At 48.4% G+C, this 24,177-nt stretch overlaps 1 protein-coding gene across 1 annotated transcript in view; it reads right to left on the bottom strand.

Annotated features, from left to right (window-relative positions):
• Positions 1-24,177, bottom strand: part of LOC126294953 (ankyrin repeat domain-containing protein 65-like) — a 110,428-nt gene that overhangs the window by 23,603 nt on the left and 62,648 nt on the right. The window contains exon 4 of the mRNA XM_049987173.1: positions 5,153-5,228. Coding sequence (XP_049843130.1) covers positions 5,153-5,228 — 76 coding nt within the window. The remainder of the gene's footprint in view (positions 1-5,152; positions 5,229-24,177) is intronic.

Raw genomic sequence — 24,177 nt, 5'->3', positions numbered from 1 at the left:
TTGCATACCTCTTGGCACATGCAGAACTTGATGGTTAGCCTTGACTATCTGGAGAGGATCTAGTTATGATCTAGAAACCGGTTGGGTGTCGCTAGCCTAAGGGCAGTTGGTTCTCTTAAGAGTTTGACGAAGATGGTGATATTTAGTTTGTGGGGCACTCAACTTCGAGGTCATGAGCACCTGTACAATGTCCCAATTTTGTCCCAGTACAATTTTTACACAGTGGAATCTAGCTTCTGTCAACAATGATAATGATGAGGATGAAATGGTGACGACAACACAGACTCACAGTCCACAGGCAGAGAAAATCCCCAACCCAGCTGCGAATCAAACCTGGAACCCCTGTGATCCAGAGGCAGCAATGCTAGCCACTAGACCACAAGATGAAGACTGTTAAGTGTTTATGAGTACAGTGGCTCTACGCTTGCTGGTTTGCTGTATTTAATCAGAGCTCAGGTATGGGACAAGTCAGACATAATACTATACAACTTAAGTCTTTATAAATGTGGAAGTTTGGTTGCCAATGTTAAAATTTGTTTCATTATATTGTCTTTTCCCAAATTATTGCAGTTGCATTTTTTCTTAGCTGAGAAAGTTGTGGCGGTATTTTCATTTCATTTTTTAAAGCTATATATTTTCCTTAATCTTGATTGGATGAGAGTTCGTTAAGCTGATAGTTTTTCTAATGGGAGTTTTTGCTCTTACTTGGCTCCAACGAATATTGAAGGAAAGTGTCACACTCACGTCAATCTGTCCTTTCCACTCACTTATTATGTTCTAATTTGTAGTAAGGTATTTTGAAGGGCCAGTTGTGGTAGTATATGTTTTCTTTCCAACATTGATTTTCACATACAATTACGGAAATGCGTTTCTGCCTAGATACAGCAAAATGAGAAACAGATCATGCTGTGCAGACACTACTCTTTTAAAGACAAACATTCGAATTGTTATGCAGTTGATTACTCACTGCCTAAATATTTAAACTTATTTGAAAAATAAAGGAAATTTTTGAAAATTACTAGACCCTGGTCTTGCAAGTACTACTGTACTCTCATACAGTGTATATTATAGGATAGCTGGATGTGTCATCAATATTGTCGTCATAGAAATAATCAGCAACCAGTTGCATAAAGGATGTTTGATTTTTTTTTTTTTTTTTTTTTTTTTTTGAGACACTTAGTGCACTTCGACAGAAGGTTATACCCGTCGCAGTATTTACGAGTGTCAGCAATAAGATGCATGCAGCATACTGCTCCATACAAACGTATTGTTGATACCGTTTTTTTACAGGCAGTATGAACCACATGACTACATCAATATACTGCGTCGGTCTCATTGTTGACACTTGCAAATTACTCCTTCTGAAGAAGGGCACTAAGCGCCTGAAACCAGATAAGAAAATTAAATTTCTTTTATGCAAGTGGCACCTGATTATTTCGATATAAACAGTCGTACTTCCTGGAAACTAATAAAATACTGAATATTGACGCTGTTAAGGGCTGGTCAGTAACTACAGTATATGAGAGAGTGAGTGCGCTTGCTTAGCTGGGTGGTAACGTGCTCGCCTCCCATGCAAGTGACCCCAGGTTCCTTTCCTGGCTGGGTCGGACATTTTTCTCCGATTGGGAGGTGGCTGTTGTTTTGTCATCATCATTTTATCCTTGCTACCGGCGCACTGGTTACCCAATGCGGGATGATTGAAATAGGACTTGCACTTGGCAGCCGAACTTTCCCACATACGGACCTCCCGGCCTATGATGCCATACACTTATTTCATTTTCATCGGAGAGAAGAGGCCCTGTTAGCTGGGAACACCACGGAATTTTGTGGAAGGCCTTCAGGAACTTGATAAAGAACTACTCGCAACTAGATGGACACTGATTTGAAGCGGGGTTCTCCAAGAACAAAGTACAGTGTCATAAAAGCCTCTCCCTGTGTGTGTTATTGACAGTATTGTAGTAAGATTCGGCATATATCCTGAGGAACAGCTGAATTAAAAGTGGAAGAACACGTGAAGGAAAGGGGCATCATCTTGTGGAAGAGCTCGTGGCTGATGTGTTGTCATGGAGTCTCACCTGTTGTCTCTTGTTGAGGCTACAGAGGATATCAGTAGTATGCAGCTACATCCCGCAGGACATGTGCAGGAGGAATCTCCGTTAATGCAGATCTTCCATGCATGCTCTAATTGTGAACCAGACCCTTCACCTTGGAGCCCAGTAGTTGCCATGGTCTTTAGTCCAGAGACTTGTTGGATGCAGTTCCCTCCAATTTGCTCTATCCTGTGCAAGCTTCTTCATCACCAACTAACTGCTGCAACCTACATCCTTCTGAATCTGCTTATTGTATTTATCTCTTGGTCTCCTTATACGATTTTTACCCTCCACACTTCCGTCCAGTACGAAATTGGTGGTGCCTTGACACTTCATGACATGTCCTACCAGCCGATCCCTTCTTCTAGTCAAGCTGTGCCACAAATTCCCTTTCTCCCTAATTCTATTTAGTGCCTCCTCATTAGTTACGTGATACACCTATCCAATCTTTAGCAGTCTTCTGTAGCACTGCATTTCAAAAGTTTCTATTCCCTTGCCTTAAGGGCTGCAATCGCAAAGAAAGCCTGAATTAACAAGATAAGAAAATCTTAAAAATATCAACTGGAAAATAAAAAGTGCTTATTAACAACTGAACCTTAAGGACCATGTAATAAATGAAATTAGTCAAACAAATTCTGTAATGCGTAAGTAATGGCCAGGAATTTATCAGTAAGCTGGCCTTAAGGGCCCCAGTACACTAACAAGGGAGGTTAAGTATTAAAACTGGATTTCAAAGCCATAAGGGCTGTAGAGCTTCCAAAAGAGGGGAGCTGAAGGGCCATTTCATCAAGGTACTTAATAAACAGCTGAGCCTGAAGGGCTGGCCGATGGTTAAGGTTAGGCAAGTTCTCAAAAGTAGAAGTCAAATCAAAAAATTTAACAGTAATCGAGCCTTAACAGCCACAGTACATTTAGAATCCACATTAAGCATTAAGAACTATCATACAGCGAAGCAATTTCCTAAAACTTAGCAACTTTAAATAAATCAATTGCTACTATCCAGCTTAAAACCTAAGGACAACAATACATCACACACTTCTAAAATGTGAACTTGCATGAAATATTAATTAAAAATCGCCCACCAACATAGGCAGCAAATTTACAAAAGTTTAACCACAGTAGCTGAGTATGAAATACAAGCAGCAGCAAGGCTACCAATCAGTCATCGTGCCCCAATATCATTATTTACAATCTTCAGGTAGTACAAAACAGGAAAAATACAATGCGAGCCCCAAAGAGGAATTAAGTGATGCCCTTCAATTACAAATCATTAAACCGCAGCGTAAAGCTGCCACATTTCACAAACTGGCGTAAAAGCCACCAGCTCAATCGACCCTGTTCGTATTGGCAAACATAAAAATAAAATTCTCTAACCCTGCAAAATTTTCACTCTAAAAGGGGGCTGATAATAACATACGGTATTAAAACGATGTTTAAGATAAACACATGCACCAAAAACCTTGAAGATGTTCACAGCCACGTACTTCACAAATTTCTTTCCTTTCTCTCACACGCGTAGAACACTGAGACTTGGAACTGACTACCAAATTGGTCATAAGAATCAGTAGATAGACACCAATACACCAGTACGTAATTAGACGGTCTCCTAGTGTGACATGACAGAGCAACAGTTCACATTCACAGCCTTTGATTCAACATGTTCCACTATCCTCGTTGTACAGCATCGACCATGCCATGAGTGCCTACTGCAAATTTTAGCCAAGCAATTCACGCTCACGTCGACGCCTAACCGAGGAACCTTCCCAGCAGTACAAGAACAGCCTACACACTCGAAGTCAAACTGCGCTAACGCAGTGCAGAACTATTCAACCTTTTCCTTCATAGGTTCAGAACCGGCGAGCTAACCGGCGGCATCAACACAAAGGAATCCGCAGACACCACGCTAATACTAGGCAATAGCCAGTCAAAAGCACTAAGGCAATAGCGAAATAACTTCAGTCCCGGAGGAAAACCTGCCGCCCTCAGTTCTCAAAACATTCCTTGCTGACTCCCACTATTCTCCGGAACACCAACATCACAGCCCCCTATTTCAATTCTCTTCCGACAAGAACAAGCATAATCGGAGCTAACGGCTTCTCCAAGTCAGACACGCTATGCCGTAGAACCTCACGGTGGAATGAGCCGTCCGACACCACACAAACCACCGGAAGTAAGACAAACAAGCACTTCCGGAGTCGATGGCGTGCTGCCACGCTTCACGACTCAGTCACTCCAACCTACCGACCTAGGGGTCGGCGCATGAGACGAGGAGAACACCAGAAATGTAGTTACGATGTGGGACTAGTAATTATTCTGACTGCCGTTTACCAGACACAATACGACTTACGGACATGAGGGTTTACAGCATGGCAGGATATCTCAGGTACGTTACTGGCCTCCATGCAGCGTGACAGGGCACACTGCTGAGTTGCTGGCACTGATACTGGTCAAGGACCTGCCCTCACCTTCGTCCTCTCTCTGCACAGCATGATGCCATTGATAGGAATCTAATTGTCAGCGGTATCAGAGACAGCAAACAACAATAAACGCTAGTCTTTATGCAAATGGTCTACAGTGCCCTACACGGGCCACAGAGGGTAGAGCCTACACATTCGTGAGCCCTGACTGCTAACTGTACACGTTACTGTGTCTGCTCTGTTTCTGTTTTGAGCGGCACATCTTTGGTTCCACTTCTGGAAGTGACCACAGGCAGTGCACCTTTCCTCACAGGCTTCCTGCGAGAATCAAAATAACAGCTTGCATTTATGCAATTGAAAAGAAATCATGACAGCAAGTAAGGTCGAAACAATTTATGAAGCTACGAGAAACTCGGCTCTTGTATGACATTCCTTAGCTAACTTACTTGATAATGTATACACTTCAATTTCTTCGAGATTCGATGAGCATATTATGAGAAGTCATTTAAATCATTATGAACTATCAAAAAATGGCCATGAGTGATAGTGCATTTTACAGCAAAGACCGATCGGAGGAAACTGAGTGTCGTACCATGCAGGCTTCAGAATAACACACACGCCTGGAACTGGGAAACACGTGCCTACCTGGTTTCTGTTGCTGGCTCCAGGTCCACGGCCGCAGTGTCCGTAGCCTCCTGAGCTGGCGCCGTCGGGGGCGATTCTGCAAAACGGCGTCACTGGGCATCTTTTTGTCTGTACATAGATCTGTCCATACTTGTATGAGCTACAGGCAGGCCTATAGCAAGCAACAGTTGGTAGATGTCGTCCATCAAAATCCAATTATAGCAATATCCTTGCGGCATCAGATTAATTCAATATATAAACAGGTGCAAATCTCTGATAATATCACTTAAAGAATTTTCTATTTGTTTGCACAAAAAACCCGAGAAGTGGCGGAGACCTCATTCCCTGACTTTCTTTCTACTGTTGCTTGCTCAGAAAGTATTTCTGAAAAGAGGTCTAGCATAATTCCAGAAGCACCAGATCGAACTGTTATAGTATTTTATTGAGTTATCCTCCTGAAGTCAATAGTTACTTAAGAAAACAACAAAATTTTATGAGTCGAGTCGGTATTATTCTTCCTTAATTGCTAATACTGAATCTTTTCATGAAAGGAATTGTTCATGTAGGGTATTAATCATCTGCTACTAAAATCTGGAATACCTTTCGAGAAAACATTATCTCCAGGTAACAGATATTTTTCGGCTGCAACTCATTCTATACACATCTGAGGTAGTCCAAAATAACAACGCTTAACCAGGAACAGGGCTGCATGTCAGACCTAGTCATAGTGAATACGTCTTCCTTTCAAATAACATATTTGCTATCGTTTTGTCCCTCCCTCGCCCCATGAACCATGGACCTTGCCATTGGTGGGGAGGATTGCATGCCTTAGCGATACAGACAGCCATACCATAGGTGCAACCACAATGGAGGGGTATCTGAGCGGTATGCCAGACAAATGTGTGGTTCCTGAACTGTATGGTTAAATTATGATGGTGTTCTCTTGGGTAAAATATTCCGGAGGTACAATAGTCGCCCATTCGGATCTCTGGGCGGGAACTACTCAGGAGGACATCGTTATCAGGAGAAAGAAAACTGGCGTTCTATGGATCGGAGCATGGAATTCAGATCCCGTAATTGGGCGGGTAGGCTAGAAAATTTTAAAAGGGGAATGGATAGGTTAAACTTAGATATAGTGGGAATTAGTGAAGTTCGATAACAGGAGGAAAAATACTTCTGGTCAGGTGACTACAGGGTTATAAATAAAAAATCAAATAGGGGTAATGCAGGAGTAGGTATAATAATGAATAAGAAATAGGAGTGTGAGTAAGCTACTACAAACAACATAGTCGACGCATTATTCTGGCCAAGATAGACATGAAGCCTATGCCTACCACAGTAGTACAAGTTTATATGCCAACTAGCTCCGCAGATGAAGAGACTGATGAAATGTATGATGAGATAAAATAAATTATTCAGATGGTGAAGGGAGACGAAAATTTAATAGTCATGGGTGACTGGAATTCGATAGTAGGAAAATCTGTTGAAACTACAGACAGACTGGGGAGGTACAGTTGGCATGGTCAAATAAACAACTAAAAGATAATACATAAAACTATTTGAAGAATGACAAATGGCAAGCTAATACAGATCTAAATTTCCCAACTGCACAGCTTTCCTACAAAAACGTATCACAGTGAAAGAACATATTTCTAGTTCTATTTGACATCCATCACAGTACTACCTAAGGTATGCAGTGAGACCCTGCACACTAATTCTGTAGCAAAGGAATACATGTGTCCTGCATGATATACGTGAAAATTAACCGTAAAGTATTCAAAACCAACATGTAAGATAAGTTTAACAAGCAAGGAATCAACCTAAGAAATTATGTAACATCAGCTGCATAAAACGCAGGACACTGGATAATATCGGTGATTGCGAAGTATAAGTGAACTTAAAAGTAGGTGCCAAAAGCACTGTTTGAACAAACTGTAAATGCCTCCATACACTACCAACATGAGGAAGAAAACAGAACCACTAATGCACTACAGCATGTAACAGGAAATTACCTTTTACACTCAACACAAGGCTTCTACAGTGCCCAATTGATCACAGGTTTACAGCCTCAATGCGTGACTGCACACACTGTAGATACATGCTTAGTTGTGAACACTTCTCTAGCCTATATTGTTGTCCAGATATGTGCACAGCTCGTGTTAATGCTGTTTATTGCTTGGCATCTTGTCATTGTGGTTATGGCATTTCGTTTCGATTTACTAGCGTCAATATGTTGATGGATTGCTTGCCCGTGAGTGGCAGCAGCAGTGCTTATCGATATGAGTACTTCGGTACTGTGTGTGGAGTGATCGCTAGAATTTCCAGGTGGCGTTGTGTAGAATGGGGAGCTGCGAACGGAGATCAGATCGGTTGGGGGGTCAGCAGCAAGCAGGTCCGTGATGTGCGAGGGCAAGCCGGGGCAACTGGCGGCGTGCTGCCCCTGCCGGATCGAGGAGGGGTAGCTGCTAGAGCGACGACTTCGTTGCACACCGAACCCTGGACGTCTGAGTTGAGTGAAGAGTTAACTGCTTATGAAACCTCGGCTATTCTGATATCTCGCCTGTGGTCGGCGAGTTGTTGCTCCGTGGGCCACTGAGCCTGGTGGCAACAAGTAAAGTGTTACAAGGCAGTGAAATATTGCAGCCCTCTTTCTATATTTGTTATACATCATTGAATTTAGTATTATTCTTATTTGTGTAGTGCATCTAGCGGCATATTCTGCCTTGTGGTCGCAAACGCCCCATTTACCTGCCCTGGAGGTTAGCGTACTTATCCGGTAGCGTACCTTTCCTCGTCATGTTGATGCTGTCCGACAGCCTCTTGTATTGTAATGTGCATATTTTTTTCGGAGGGTCTCTTCACCCTTACCTAAAAATTTTCCATCATTATACCGATGATCGGACGTTGGGCGGATTGGTTAGTTAGTCGGTCAGCACCTAAGCTGCCCCTAGTTTGAGTTGCAATCCTGTTACATGAATACAATTTTTGGCTGCCTGCCTCACCTTACGTTATGTTTGAGTAACCTTCCCAGACCGACCACTGAAACACTTGATTCCTTCGATTGTGATCTTTGTTTCAAGGATACAGGTAATTTTCTAATTATTGTTGGTGCGGCCTTCAGCCGAGCAATAATTTCACTTCTTTCGTGATAAGGCCTTCAGCCATGTGACAGTAAGTTTTTTTAAGCAAACTTGTTTTAAAAGCAAGGGATTTATTTTAAAAGTGCAATTTGGAATTATTTTCCTGACTTCTAAGTCAGGCCTTCAGCCATTTGTTATTTGAAATTGTTTATGGTCTTCAAGCGAGTAACAAATTCACTTCTTTCATAGTAAGTACTTCAGCCATGTTACAGTTTCTTTTAAAACGAAGCATTTACCTTAATATATGCTATTTGGAATTGTTCTTCTGACATCAAATTCAAGCCTTCAGCTATTTGTTATTTGAGGTTATTGTTGGTGCCCTTCGGCCCTAAAACTGTGGAATTTTTTCCTGTGATGAGGCTTTCAGCCATCATGCAGTCAATTGTGTTTTTTTAAGAGATTGTTTTAAAATTTTAATTTCTTTAAATAAAGTTTGTATATTTGGTGCGCAACTGAGAGTAACTGATTATGGAGCCATCCACAATCGTAACCTTATCCAGGACCATTTTGAGACACCAGCTCTCAACAATATCAGACAGTTGTTTAAAATCACAATTGTCAAGAAGGTACACTAGAAACCAGGATTAATGACTTTAAGGCTGGTTTTGTAGCACCTGGCCATAGTATGTACAGTCAACAATCATTATGATGCTGACAATAATTTCTTACAAGCGAGAAGGCCACTTTGCTTGAATGATGCGCGAATGTAGACTGGTTGCACAGGCTTCAGAAGATGTTTAATCACTGACTCCTGCTACTGCTGCCACAGTGGGGGGCAGTCCTCAGCCCCCAGAGCTCAATCCCCAGTGCTCAAACTCATCCCCAGTCCCCAGTCCACAGAGCCCAGACCCCAGTTGCCAGAACCCAGTCCCCAGTCCCCAGAGCCCAGACCCCAGTTGCCAGAACCCAGTCCTCAGTCGACAGTCCTCAGTCCCCAGAGCCCAGACCCCAGTTGCCAGAACCCAGTCCTCAGTCCCCAGTCCCCAGTCCCCAGAGCCCAGACCCCAGTTGCCAGAACCCAGTCCTCAGTCCCCAGTCCCCAGTCCCCAGAGCCCAGACCCCAGTTGCCAGAACCCAGTCCTCAGTCCCCAGTCCCCAGTTCCCAGAGCCCAGACCCCAGTTGCCAGAACCCAGTCCTCAGTCCCCAGTCCCCAGTCCCCAGAGCCCAGACCCCAGTTGCCAGAACCCAGTCCCCAGTCCCCAGTCCACAGAGCCCAGACCCCAGTTGCCAGAACCCAGTCCCCAGTCCACAGTCCCCAGTCCCCAGAGCCCAGACCCCAGTTGCCAGAACCAAGTCCTCAGTCCCCAGTACCCAGGCCCCAGTCCCCAGAGCCCAAACCCCAGTTGCCAGAACCCAGTCCTCAGTCCCCAGTCCTCAGTCCCCAGAACCCAGAAACAGTTGCCAGAACACAGTCCTCAGTCCCCAGTCCCCAGTCCCCAGAGCCCAGACCCCAGTTTGCAGAACCCAGTCCTCAATCCCCAGTCCCCAGTCCCCAGAGCCCAGACCCCAGTTGCCAGAACCCAGTCCTCAGTCCCCAGTCCCCAGTCCCCAGAGCCCAGACCCCAGTTGCCAGAATCCAGTCCTCAGTCCCCAGTCCTCAGTCCCCAGAACCCATCCCAGTTGCCAGAACCCAGTCGTCAGTCCCCAGTCCCCAGTCCTGAGAGCCCAGACCCCAGTTGCCAGAACCCAGTCCTCAGTCCCCAGTCCCCAGTCCCCAGAGCCCAGACCCCAGTTGCCAGAACCCAGTCCTCAGTCCCCAGTCTCCAGTCCCCAGACCCCAGTTGCCAGAACCCAGTCCTCAGTCCCCAGTCCCCAGTCCCCAGAGCCCAGACCCCAGTTGCCAGAAACCAGTCCTCAGTCCCCAGTCCCCAGTCCCCAGAGCCCAGACCCCAGTTGCCAGAACCCAGTCCTCAGTCCCCAGTCCCCAGTCCCCAGAGCCCAGACCCCAGTTGCCCTAACCCAGTCCCCAGTCCCCAGTCCCCTGAGCCCAGACCCCAGTTGCCAGAACCCAGTCCCCAGTCCACAGTCCCCAGTCCCCAGAGCCCAGACCTCAGTTGCCAGAACCCAGTCCTCAGTCCCCAGTCCCCAGTCCCCAGTCCCCAGTCCCCAGACCCCAGTTGCCAGAACCCAGTCCTCAGTCCCCAGTCCTCAGTCCCCAGAACCCAGACACCAGTTGCCAGAACCCAACCCTCAGTCCCCAGTCCTCAGTCCACAGAACCCAGACTGCAGTTGCCAGAACCCAGTCCTCAGTCCCCAGTCCTCAGTCCCCAGTCCTCAGTCCCCAGAGCCCAGACCTCAGTTGCCAGAACCCAGTCCTCAGTCCCCAGTCCCCAGTCCCCAGAGACCAGACCCCAGTTGCCAGAACCCAGTCCTCAGTCCCCAGTCCCCAGTCCCCAGAGCCCAGTTGCCAGAACCCAGTCCTCAGTCCCCAGTCCCCTGTCCCCAGAGCCCAGACCCCAGTTGCCAGAACCCAATCCTCAGTCCCCAGTCTCCAGTCCCCACAGCCCAGACCCCAGTTGCCAGAACCCAGTCCTCAGACTTCAGTCTCCATTCCACAGAGCCCAGACACCAGTTGCCAGAACCCATTCCTCAGTCCCCAGTCTCCAGTCCCCAGAGACCAGACCCCAGTTGCCAGAACCCAGTCCTCAGTCCCCAGTCCCCAGTCCCCAGAGCCCAGACCCCAGTTGCCAGAACCCAGTCCTCAGTCCCCAGTCCCCAGGCCCCAGAGCACAGACCCCGGTTGCCAGAACCCAGTCTTCAGTCCCCAGTCCCCACTCCCCAGAGCCCAGACCCCAGTTGTCAGAACCCAGTCCTCAGTCCCCAGTCCCCAGTCCCCAGAGCCCAGAGCCCAGACCCCAGTTGCCAGAACCCAGTCCTCAGTCCCCATTCCCAGTCCCCAGAGCCCAGACCCCAGTTGCCAGAACCCAGTCCTCAGTCCCCAGTCCCCAGTCCCCAGACCCCATTTGCCAGAACCCAGTCCTCAGTCCCCAGTCCTCAGTCCCCAGAACCCAGACCCCAGTTGCCAGAACCCAGTCCTCAGTCCCCAGTCCCCAGTCCCCAGAGCCCAGACCCCAGTTGCCAGAACCCAGTCCTCAGTCCCCATTCCCAGTCCCCAGAGCCCAGACCCCAGTTGCCAGATCCCAGTCCTCAGTCCCCAGTCCTCAGTCCCCAGAACCCAGACCCCAGTCGCCAGAACCCAGTCCTCAGTCCCCAGTCCCCAGTCCCCAGAGCCCAGACCCCAGTTTGCAGAACCCACTCCTCAATCCCCAGTCCCCAGTCCCCAGAGCCCAGACCCCAGTTGCCAGAACCCAGTCCTCAGTCCCCAGTCCCCAGTCCCCAGAGCCCAGACCCCAGTTGCCAGAACCCAGTCCTCAGTCCCCAGTCCTCAGTCCCCAGAGCCCAGACCCAAGTTGCCAGAACCCAGTCCTCAGTCCCCAGTCCCCAGTCCCCAGAGCCCAGACCCCAGTTGCCAGAACCCATTCCTCAGTCCCCAGTCCCCAGTCCCCAGAGCCCAGACCCCAGTTGCCAGAACCCAGTCCTCAGTCCCCAGTCCCCAGTCCCCAGAGCCCAGACCCCAGTTGCCAGAACCCAGTCCCCAGTCCCCAGTCCCCAGAGCCCAGACCCCAGTTGCCAGAACCCAGTCCCCAGTCCACAGTCCCCAGTCCCCAGAGCCCAGACCCCAGTTGCCAGAACCCAGTCCTCAGTCCCCAGTCCCCAGTCCCCAGACCCCAGTTGCCAGAACCCAGTCCTCAGTCCCCAGTCCTCAGTCCCCAGAACCCAGACCCCAGTTGCCAGAACCCAACCCTTAGTCCCCAGTCCTCAGTCCACAGAGCCCAGATTGCAGTTGCCAGAACCCAGTCCTCAGTCCCCAGTCCTCAGTCCCCAGAGCCCAGACCTCAGTTGCCAGAACCCAGTCCTCAGTCCCCAGTCCCCAGTCCCCAGAGACCAGACCCCAGTTGCCAGAACCCAGTCCTCAGTCCCCAGTCCCCAGTCTTGAGAGCCCAGACCCCAGTTGCCAGAACCCAGTCCTCAGTCCCCAGTCCCCAGTCCCCAGAGCCCAGACCCCAGTTGCCAGAACCCAGTCCTCAGTCCCCAGTCTCCAGTCCCCAGAGCCCAGACCCCAGTTGCCAGAACACAGTCCTCAGACTTCAGTCTCCAGTCCCCAGAGCCCAGACCCCAGTTGCCAGAACCCATTCCTCAGTCCCCAGTCTCCAGTCCTCAGAGCCCAGACCCCAGTTGCCAGAACCCAGTCCTCAGTCCCCAGTCCCCAATCCCCAGAGCCCAGACCCAAGTTGCCAGAACCCAGTCCTCAGTCCCCAGTCCCCAGTCCCCAGAGCCCAGACCCCAGTTGCTCTTCAGTCCCCAGTCCCCACTCCCCAGAGCCCAGACCCCAGTTGCCAGAACCCAGTCCTCAGTGCCCAGTCCCCAGTCCCCAGAGCCCAGACCCCAGTTGCCAGAACCCAGTCGTCAGTCCCCATTCCCAGTCCCCAGAGCCCAGACCCCAGTTGCCAGAACCCAGTCCTCAGTCCCCAGTCCCCAGTCCCCAGTCCCCAGTCCCCAGACCCCAGTTGCCAGAACCCAGTCCTCAGTCCCCAGTCCTCAGTCCCCAGAACCCAGACCCCAGTTGCCAGAACCCAGTCCTCAGTCCCCAGTCCCCAGTCCCCAGAGCCCAGACCCCAGTTGCCAGAACCCAGTCCTCAGTCCCCATTCCCAGTCCCCAGAGCCCAGACCCCAGTTGCCAGAACCCAGTCTTCAGTCCCCAGTCCCCACTCCCCAGAGCCCAGACCCAAGTTGCCAGAACCCACTCCTCACTCCCCAGTCCCCAGTCCCCAGAGCCCAGACCCCAGTTGCCAGAACCCAGTCCTCAGTCCCCATTCCCAGACCCTAAGAGCCCAGACCCCAGTTGCCAGAACCCAGTCCTCAGACCCCAGTCCCCAGTCCCCAGTCCCCAGACCCCAGTTGTCAGAACCCAGTCCTCAGTCCCCAGTCCTCAGTCCCCAGAACCCAGACCCCAGTTGCCAGAACCCAGTCCTCAGTCCCCAGTCCTCAGTCCACAGAGCCCAGATGGCAGTTGCCAGAACCCAGTCCTCAGTCCCCAGTCCTCAGTCCCCAGAGCCCAGACCTCAGTTGCCAGAACCCAGTCCTCAGTCCCCAGTCCCCAGTCCCCAGAGACCAGACCCCAGTTGCCAGAACCCAGTCCTCAGTCCCCAGTCCCCAGTCCCCAGAGATCAGACCCCAGTTGCCAGAACCCAGTCCTCAGTCCCCAGTCCCCAGAGCCCAGACCCCAGTTGCCAGAACCCAGTCCTCAGTCCCCAGTCTCCAGTCCCCAGAGCCCAGACCCCAGTTGCCAGAACCCAGTCCTCAGACTTCAGTCCCCAGAGCCCAGACCCCAGTTGCCAGAACCCTTTCCTCAGTCCCCAGTCTCCAGTCCCCAGAGCCCAGACCCCAGTTGCCAGAACCCAGTCCTCAGTCCCCAGTCCCCAGTCCCCAGAGCCCAGACCCCTGTTGCCAGAACCCAGTCCTCAGTCCCCAGTCCCCAGTCCCCAGAGCCCAGACCCCAGTTGCCAGAACCCAGTCTTCAGTCCCCAGTCCCCACTCCCCAGAGACCAGACCCCAGTTGCCAGAACCCAGTCCTCAGTCCCCAGTCCCCAGTCCCCAGAGCCCAGACCCCAGTTGCCAGAACCCAGTCCTCAGTCCCCATTCCCAGAGCCCAGACCCCAGTTGCCAGAACCCAGAACTCAGTCCCCAGTCCCCAGTCCCCAGATCCCAGACCCCAGTTGCCAGAACCCAGTCCTCACTCCCCAGTCCCCAGTCCCCAGAGCCCAGACCCCAGTTGCCAGAACCCAGTCCTCAGTCCTCATTCCCAGTCCCCAGAGCCCAGACCCCAGTTGCCAGAACCCAGTCCTCAGTCCCCATTCCCTGTCCCCAGAGCCCAGACTCCAGTTGCCAGAACCCAGTCCTCAGTCCCCAGTCCCCAGTCCCCAGAGCCCAGACCCCATTTGCCAGAACCCAGTCCTCAGTCTCCAGTCCTCAGTCCCCAGAGCCCAGACCCCAGTTGCCAGAACCCAGTCCCCAGTCCACAGTCCCCAGTCCCCAGAGCCCAGACCCCAGTTGCCAGAACCCAGTCCTCAGTCCCCAGTCCCCAGTCCCCAGTCCCCAGACCCCAGTTGCCAGAACCCAGTCCTCAGTCCCCAGTCCCCAGTCCCCAGAGCCCAGACCCCAGTTGCCAGAACCCAGTCCTCAGTCCCCAGTCCCCAGTCCCCTGAGCCCAGACCCCAGTTGCCAGAACCCAGTCCTCAGTCCCCAGTCCCCAGTGCCCAGACCCCAGTTGCCAGAACCCAGTCCTCAGTCCCCAGTCCCCAGTCCCCAGAGCCCAGACCCCAGTTGCCAGAAGCCACTCCTCAGTCCCCAGTCCCCAGTCCCCAGAGCCCAGACCCCAGTTGCCAGAACCCAGTCCTCAGTCCCCAGTCCCCAGAGCCCAGACCCCAGTTGCCAGAACCCAGTCCTCAGTCCCCAGTCCCCAGTCCCCAGAGCCCAGACACCAGTTGCCAGAACCCAGTCCTCAGTCCCCAATCCCCAGTCCCCAGAGCCCAGACCCCAGTTGCCAGAACCCAGTCCTCAGTCCCCAGTCCCCAGTCCCCAGTCCCCAGAGCCCGGACCCCAGTTGCCAGAACCCAGTCCTCAGTCCCCAATCCCCAGTCCCCAGGGCCCAGACCCCAGTTGCCAGAACCCAGTCCTCAGTCCCCAGTCCCCAGAGCCCAGACCCCAGTTGCCAGAACCCAGTCCTCAGTCCCCAGTCCCCAGTCGCCAGAGCCCAGACCCCAGTTGCCAGAACCCAGTCCTCAGTCCCCAATCCGCAGTCCCCAGAGCCCAGACCCCAGTTGCCTGAACCCAGTCCTCAGTCCCCAATCCCCAGTCCCCAGAGCCCAGACCCCAGTTGCCAGAAGCCAGTCCTCAGTCCCCAGTCCCCAGTCCCCAGTCCTCAGAGCCCAGAACCCAGTTGCCAGAACCCAGTCCTCAGTCCCCAGTCCCCAGTCCCCAGAGCCCAGACCCCAGTTGCCAGAACCCAGTCCTAAGTCCCCAGTCCCCAGAGCCCAGACCCCAGTTGCCAGAACCCAGTCCTCAGTCCCCAATCCCCAGTCCCCAGAGCCCAGACCCCAGTTGCCTGAACCCAGTCCTCAGTCCCCAATCCCCAGTCCCCAGAGCCCAGACCCCAGTTGCCAGAAGCCAGTCCTCAGTCCCCAGTCCCCAGTCCCCAGTCCCCAGAGCCCAGACCCCAGTTGCCAGAACCCAGTCCTCAGTCCCCAGTCCCCAGTCCCCAGAGCCCAGACCCCAGTTGCCAGAACCCAGTCCTGTCCCCAGTCCCCAGTCCCCAGTGCCCACTGCCCAGTCCCTAACCCCTGTCCTGAGTATCCAATCCCCAACTCCCAGTGTGTAGCCCCAGTCACCAGTCCTGAGTCCCCAGCCTCCAAACCCCAGTGCCCAACACCCATGTGTGCAGTGTGCAGTGTCCAGTTCCCTGTGCCCACTACCCAGCACCCAATACCTATTGCCCAGTCCCCAGCCTGTGATCCCAGCCCCCAGTCTCCAGTACCCAGCCCCACGGCACAATCCACAGTGCCCAATCCCATCCCCAGTCTCCAGTCCCGAGAGTTCAGTCCCCTGTCCTCAGATCCCAGTACCCATCCCCCAGCCTCCAGTGTCTTTTCACAGTTACTAGTCCCTAGTCCCCAGTAACCAGTCCCCAATCTCCAAACCCCAGTGCCCAACAACCATGATCCCAATCCCATCTCTAGTCCCCTGTGCCTAGTGTCCAGCCGCCAGTGCTCACTGCCCAGTCCCAGTCCCCAGTCCCCAGTACCCAGTCCGCAGCCCCAGTGCCCAATCCTATCTCCAGTCTCCAGTCCCTTGAGCCCAGCCCCCAGTCCTCAGTCCTAGAACCCATTCGTCAGTCCCCAGTACCCATACCCCAGTGTCCAGTGCAAAGTGCCTAGTGCCTCGACTTTAAGATGGTTTAACTTTTGACAAGCTTCACAATAAGTGACACATACTTGACTATTCACTATTTCATGTCCCCAACTCTTGCAAAGATATCCATACATGTACGCTGTGTAACAATAATCGCCATTAACAACATTCTCAGAGACGACCTAATGCGTCGATTCGGTGCAAATTGGGGTGTCCTGCAACTGCATTACCTAATCTGCAACTTTGTAACTTGTTCACTGATGCAGTCAAAGTGCATTATGTTGGCAATTCAGAGAAAAGTAGCGTCTTACGAAACATACCAGCTCTGCACAATGAGAAAAATGCAGTTAACGTGTATTTTCTGTTAATGGAGTACCTGCGGTCTTCGTTTTCAAGGTCCGCTTCCAAATGAACAATTGTTTGATATCGTTCAAGGATTTTAAATAATAAAATACGCCATTCTGTCTCATTGCTACAAACGCAAGTCCCAGCTGATTTTGGCCAATTTCGCTAATGGATACCGTTGCATTTCTCATCCCAAATAATGCTATATCGCCACATGCGCTTTAGCCACTTGACTGAGTAGCATTATTCAATATTGAATACATATTTTGTACGTATCACAAATATGTACAAAATACACGAGATGAATGGCAAATACGATACATCTCTGTTATTATGAAATTCAACATCATTCTTTCCTAGTTTTAGAGTAATGGCTTTTCCGCCATCTTTAGTTGATCGTCGACGTCAGAGAAGATACGACATTGCTTCTGATAGTTCAGCAGTTAAGTGTGTTGTGTTTCACTTCGTGCATTTCTCATCACACATGCTTGGTGAAATATTTGCTGAACACATATCATGGTTTGGTGACGACCTAGATTAACCTATTTTCTGTATGTCTGTCCTTTTCATTGGAGGATTCATAGACTTACGCCATTCACTTATATAATAAAATGGAACACCTCTAGCTGTTATTTATTATACGGCTACCACTTTCGGTGCTTCAGTACGCCGTCTCCAGGTCTTAACTGATGCTGAGCGAGTTAACTCCAATGGCACACAGGATTCATCAGTGGGCAACATCTATCTGCTACCTGGAACAACGATGTTTTGTCTCCAATCGTCATTTTCGTAGTTGATAGTTGGAGACAAAGCATCATTGTTACAGGTAGTTTGTGGAGACCAGTTCATAGATGTTGCCCATTGATGACTCTGGTATGCGAATGGTGTTAAACCTCTCAGCGTCAGTTAAGGCCAAAAGATTATGTACTGAAGCACCGAAAGTGGTAGCCACATAATAAATGACGTCATAAGGACGGTTACAGGTCCCTGATTCTATTACATAAAACAACCGAATTCTGGGCAAGTGTAGACAACTGGTACACCTACCGAGACGATTTGACCAATATGAGCTGGAGTGTGCGGTTTTCGATCAACCAAGTCAAAATGTATGTTAATGGCAACCCTCTCTTACGCCACTCAACAGAATACATCCAACAGCGTCCTTCCATAAACGCGATCCTTTCTAATCAGCTCGATTAAAGAGTTCAGTGGTACTTTGAACACACGTTCTGAAGTATCATGAGGATTAAGTGATGCCTGTCCACTTAACGAAAGTTTTTTCATTTGATTAAAAGTAGGACTGCATGTTATTATAATGAAAAAACTGGGATGCTATATGCGCGAACACGTGTCATTGCATGTTGTCCGTTTTCATTCACTTGCAGTTGACTCCAATCAGACGTCCGCCTGCGTAGCTGACTGCCAACGTGCTTGCGTCCCGTGCAGTGGGCCCAGGTTCGATTCCCGGCTGGGTTGGAGATTTTCTCCGCCCGTGGACTGGGTGTTGTGTCATCCTCACCACCGGCACGTGAGTCGTCCAATGCAGCGTCGACTGACCGCAGGTGTTGTTAACTACATTAAAAGACCTAACACACTGATAGCACATGTCAGAAGGTAAGGTCTAAATTTGAGTGGTGTAAATAAATAACTTTGGTAGAACAAAAACAGCGTACTTGTTGTTCAACCTTAAATAACTTTTACACCCAAACACAGCTATATTATCTTTTAAAAAATTCTACACGACTGTGAACTCTAATGGCAAGAAGTAGAAAATATAGCTGTTAGGAATTCTTTTCAGGGAGAAGAAAGGAAGATTATGGTTACACATAATTACGGACAGAGGACAAGCTCGGATTGTTTGAAGGACAGGGAAGGAAACTGGCTGTGCCCCTTCATGGAACCATCCTGGCATTTCGCAGGATAGATTTCGACAAATGACAGAAAACCTAAATCTGGACGGCTGTACGTAGATGTGAACGGTTGCTGACCTTTATGCGTATTCTTTTCAGAATGTATTTTCAGTAGAGTGGAAGTCAGATATGGATGGTAAACAGTACAAGCGCGAAGAGAACAGGAACTTTCCAAATTAATGGACGCTAAAAATAAAAAAAAGTCGTGTGAGTAGAGCCTCCCGTCGGGTAGACCCTTTCGATTTGACGCCACTTCGGCGACTTGAGCGTCGATAGGGATGAAATGATGATGATTAGGACAACATAACACCCAGTCCCTGAACTGATAAAAATCTGCGACCAAGCCAGGAATCGAACCCGGGTCCTTAGGACTGACAGTCTGTAGTGCTGGCCACTTTTTTTTTTAATCTCATTTTGTTAGCTTTTGTTCGTTGAATCTGCTGGGGACGGACGTCGTAAGACATCCGTTTAAGTTCGTTGTCGATCGATTAAGTCAGTTTTTTTTTTTATATTACAGAGGGCAGCTAACGCTCTGACCAAACACGCTGAGTTACCGTGCCGGCGATTTTTTGTTTTTTATCTCATTTTGTTCTATCTTTATCGTTTTATATGATAGGGGGGGGGGGGGGGGGGGGACATCTCATGACACCCGTTCAGGTTGTTCGTTTATCCCTTCAGTCAGTTTTTTTTATTACAGAGGGTAGCTAAACCCTCTGACCGAACACGCTGAGCTACCGTACGGGCTCATTCTGTCGTGCTGACCACGCAGCTACCGGGGCGGACAGTAGGACGCTGAAGATTAAATAGGAAGATAGAATAATTAAGCAAGAAGAGCAGAATGGAATCAAAGAGGATCTTTTGGGTGCAACTGAAAGAAGGGACATGTTGATAGGACACAGTCTGAAAGATGGGGCCGTAGTTAAACTGTCAGTTGAAGGACCGCGTGGTTTAGGGCGCCGTGTCATGGATCGCGCGGCCATATGGAGAAGTACGTTTTATCTCAGAATGCTATTCGTCAGCTAATAAACGTAGCAGTTTAGTTGCAAGGGAATTAAGAGAGGAAAGGAGTGAACCGTCGTCTTATACACTATCATCGATGCATTGGTCACTTCGTTTTTCGGAAAATGCTTGGAAGATGTCTTTGTAGTTTTCGATCGTTCAGACACAGCCGGTAAAGTGAGAATTGGAATAATGAGAAACTGCTGAGTGTAGCCAAGCTAAAACTAGCAATGGGTGTTAGATTGTTCAATATATACCAGGAAATTTTGAGGTAAATGCAATCGCTATTGTCACAGAATTTTATGCTAATAAATCACAGTAGGTTGGAAACATAGAGCATCTCTCTATTGTAAAATCCAGCATACAGCTAATTTAACAGAACTGTGGCACATAAAACAATGTTAGCATTTATTTACGTTTTTCGTAATTCACATCTCGTGCAATGACTGAATGAGACCTCAAATGACATTATACAAATTGATCATTATCTAGTATGTTTCTGTAAGATGTAAGGTGTCAGGCAAATCCAACACCTTCCAGGAAAACCCTGACGTGATAAGCAAATCCAGTAGTATGTCACAAAGCTCCGAATAAATCGTGACATTAAATTAACCAAAGTAATACGAGTAAAGAGTGAGCAAATGGAATACCACAGACTAACACGAGAATGCCTAAATGCAAGTCGTACCTTCCCACCGTGAGACAGGCGCAGTTCCGAGGGGAGAAACGAGAACAGAAACCGAGACCAGAACCGTGTTAAGCTAGAAGGCCCTACGATAAGGGAGGGGCTGGACACCCACGTCGCCAGCTAACCACTAGGGCCTCACCACCTGCAAGTTTTAGCGTGAGACTTTTTCGCGTCTCTGTTACGTCAAGGACCACCCCCAGCCCATGTTAAAAGCTACAGCCCTACAGAAAAACAGTATATATCTTACGATAACACAAAAAGAGCCACTACCACCCGCAAGTTTTAGCATGAGATTTTGCGCGTCTCTGTTACATTAGGACCACCCCCCCCCCCCCCAGCCAATGTTAAAAGATAGAGCCCTCCAGAAGAACAGTATACATCTTACGATAACGCTAAAAGGACCACACCAGCTGCAGGTTTTAGCGTGAGACGTTTTCGCGTCTCTGTTACGTTGCAAACTTTAAAAACATTGCCCCACCACGAAAAGTATAACGTTTCTCGTTGGATAGACAGAATTTTTGTAGGCGGAGCTTAAGGTTAACATTGAGACCCTGATTGGTCAGATGAAAACATAGCCAGATAATTTTTTAAACCAACTTCGGTAAATTGTAGTAAGGAGAAGTTAGTAGAGAGTTGCTTCCGAGATGGCGAGGTGAGCGGAGCTGTGCTGCCCGCCGCTGCCCTGACGCTGTCTTAACACCGACAAGGTAATGAACGCACGCGATGCCGCATTTTTGAGCGCATAAGGCTTCACTCAGAACTGCAGAAGTCTCATCTGTTACACCCGCGTTTTGCGTAATACTAGTGTCAATCGTTAATTATAACTCATGGTGTTCACATTTGCCACTTGAAGTAAAAATCTGAAACGTGATGATTTTTCTGTTATTTAGTTATTGACAAGCCACATCAGCCACTGTAAGTTACGACATGTTAGATAAGTAATTAAAGATATTTGAGGGTCACTGTAGACCATTTTGATAGTTTTCTCTTTTGTGAAACTTAAATTAAACCTAGATTATAGATGTGGTATGGCATAGGTCATCCTTCGATACGTTGTAGAACTTGGAAACGCATTCAGGGAATATTCGTTCACATTTTTGTTGAACGCAGTTGTTTTTTACCATCCTGTATTAAAACATTTATTTTTATCAATAGTGCAATTTATAAACGATGTTTTGTGAGTAGAATAAAATGGCAAACTTGACTTCTTTTTCGTCGTTATTTTACCAGCTAACTAAAAATAGGAAACCCTTGAACCCCTTCCACTACATTTAGTTAGTATTAAGATTCTTTTACAGGGCGTGCAGTGGAGATGACGCTGAAATCATTATATATTTGGTTATATCATCGCTAGTCTCATTGAACTCTTCTGAACTCTACATGTCATGTGTGGTCTGGCGTCTCCTTACCAGCAACAGGTCCCAGGTTCAAACCAGTCAATTCTCTAAAAAAAAAAAAAAACACGCTCAGAACGTCGTTCCGCGAAAATGGTAGGGAGACACGATATAGAACAAACAGACACCACTATGAATGTTTAGAAAGAGCGTGCAAAAGTGTAACAGGACGAACAAGATGCTCCACTGGGCTATTTCAGGTTGCGAACCGGGGGTTGGAGAAGCCAGCTTAATGAGGCAACAGGAATAAAATCACATTACTGTCTTCTGTTTTATACAGATTAGTTACAGTTAACAGCAAATACTATCACACAATGAACGTACCATTTGTACTGTATCTTCCTGGAAGGGCTGAAACTGATGGGCATCAACGTCAGTGCAGGCATGACATCGACGAACAAGATTCTGTTGCACGCTCACAAATACCTCTGGTGTGTCTCGAATCACATCACAGGCAGCTACTATCATGGCAATAATCTCTCTCCATATCCGCTGAGGTCTCATATGCAGGTGACTTCAGATATCCCAATTGGAAATAATCAGGGGGATCCAGGTCAGGTGTCCTCACAGGCCATGAAACAGGACCTCACCTTCCAGTCCTGTCCAGTCCTGTAACCGCTTGAGAGGGCTGCGGACGTCCACACTGGAGCGAGGCAGTGCACGATCATGTTGTACCCACATCGCCCTCAAGAACAGCGAAGGGGACAATTTAAAACCGATACAACAGAGCCGCCTTACGGATAAGTTAAGGAAATTAAACCTGCATCATGTCTTCCCAGTAATCACGATCATCCTCATTGTTTTCTTGAAGGAAATAATAAATGGATATGTAGGTAAACCACTCAGTATATGTAAACTTGTACTCAAGTTAGTTGTTAATAATGTGGAAAAGAGGACTGCTAAACAAAGCGATAGACAAGTTACTTCCATATATCCTTTATGTAGCTTATCCAAATTCCTTACCTCAAATTGTTCAATGAAGCATTCTCTATGTCATGTTACATTTTTGCCCGCTCTTACGGAAACACCTTGTATTTTGTCCCTCTGCACGCTACTGTGTGTGGCTAGTGGAATATTACAAGAACTTTCCACTTCAGGACGAGCAATAATGGTACTGAACGAACCAGCCAATAGATGATGAGGTAATCAGCGACGAAATTTTGGCGCTGAAATATACTTCAGAAACGGAAGCGTGCAAGCTACTGTTAGAATCCAATGTAAATTAGCTTTCTTTCAGTGTGGGAATGTTTACTAATGCGGATAAACTGTAGCAGAATGACTTAACTTGTACGCTGCCACTGTAATTGACTCTGCGTTGCCACGTAACCATTTTTTTTAATGGAATCTGAAACTGTATTGCTAAAAGTAATATAGAATGTATTTATTTTATAAATAAAAGATAAAATTTACTCTCGTTAATCAAATGGTTTTTGGGGAACACTAACGCATCAGTGGCATATCGGGCCACATTCTGTAACTGGTGGCCATGGACGAGCTAGTGCGTCTCGTTTATTTTTCCTGAAAATTGTGTCAGACTAGAGTACTACATTTTTATTTTATATCAAAAATAAAACGAAATATCCTACTGAAAAACGACATATTTATTGAACAAAAACGACAGTAAAAACAGCATTCAAGAACATACACAATCTTGAAGAAACTTCTGAAATACAATGTATGTCAAATCTCAGGAAAGATACAATTAAGAACTTTACCGATTACACTCAAACAAATAAAATAAATACACCTCAAGAATGGTACCTACACGTAACTAACGAAAAATGAAAGAACAACGAAAGCGCTATCTGCCTTTAGAGGTGGTGAGTAACGTAACATTTCAAACAATACTCTGCTTTATTTGGACAATCTGGACACTCGTAAATCGTGTCTGTCTGTTGTCCTCCGCTGGCGCATGATCTGCCCTTTTTTCTCGGTGTTTTTTTGATTTTACAGTTAATTGTCGTTTTAGCACACGTTGGGGATTTCTGACTGGCCTTTCTACCTGCTTTTGTGGCAATAGTGCTCTTATAATGCCGAGTCTGAATTCTTGGAGGCACATTTTTGTGCCAGAATATTTATTGTGTAGCGCATTTGCGTTTGTCAGCATCATTTCCATAACGTGCACAAAGATTTTCCTGTACCAGTGAATGGTTTTTCGTTTACATAGGTAATATGGTAACATCTGACCGTGCCAAACTCCCGACATCAATTTATTGTTGTTTACAGCAGCCAAGGGCTTAGATTTCTTCTCGTTTATTTTGTTTGCAGTCGCGTCCACAGCGTGTGCAACAGTATCGGTCGGCCGGGCTGGGGCGCCGATGGCAGCGAACGTGTTGAAAGTATTTACAGAAACGGCAGGGACTTTATACCGGGTAACTGTGCATGTGGCCCTCAGGCGGCGGTTGGTATCGCAACAGTGAGAAGTCACTGATAAGAACGGAGTGAGAGAACAGTCACAAAGCCACAGAAACACCGTTCTGCCGCTCCTGTGCCTTTAGCCACTACCGCCGCCAGTGTGCAACATCCCTTTGCCTCTTGGACAGCCTACTTCCTTTGGGAGCAGCAGGACTGAGGTCACCGTGTAACGAGAGGCACGTACGT

The sequence above is a fragment of the Schistocerca gregaria genome, chromosome 11 (genome assembly GCF_023897955.1).
Source record: "Schistocerca gregaria isolate iqSchGreg1 chromosome 11, iqSchGreg1.2, whole genome shotgun sequence".
NCBI lineage: Eukaryota > Metazoa > Arthropoda > Insecta > Orthoptera > Acrididae > Schistocerca > Schistocerca gregaria.
Note: the sequence above shows the minus strand (reverse complement) of the source record. Positions and strands in the feature narration are given on the sequence as shown.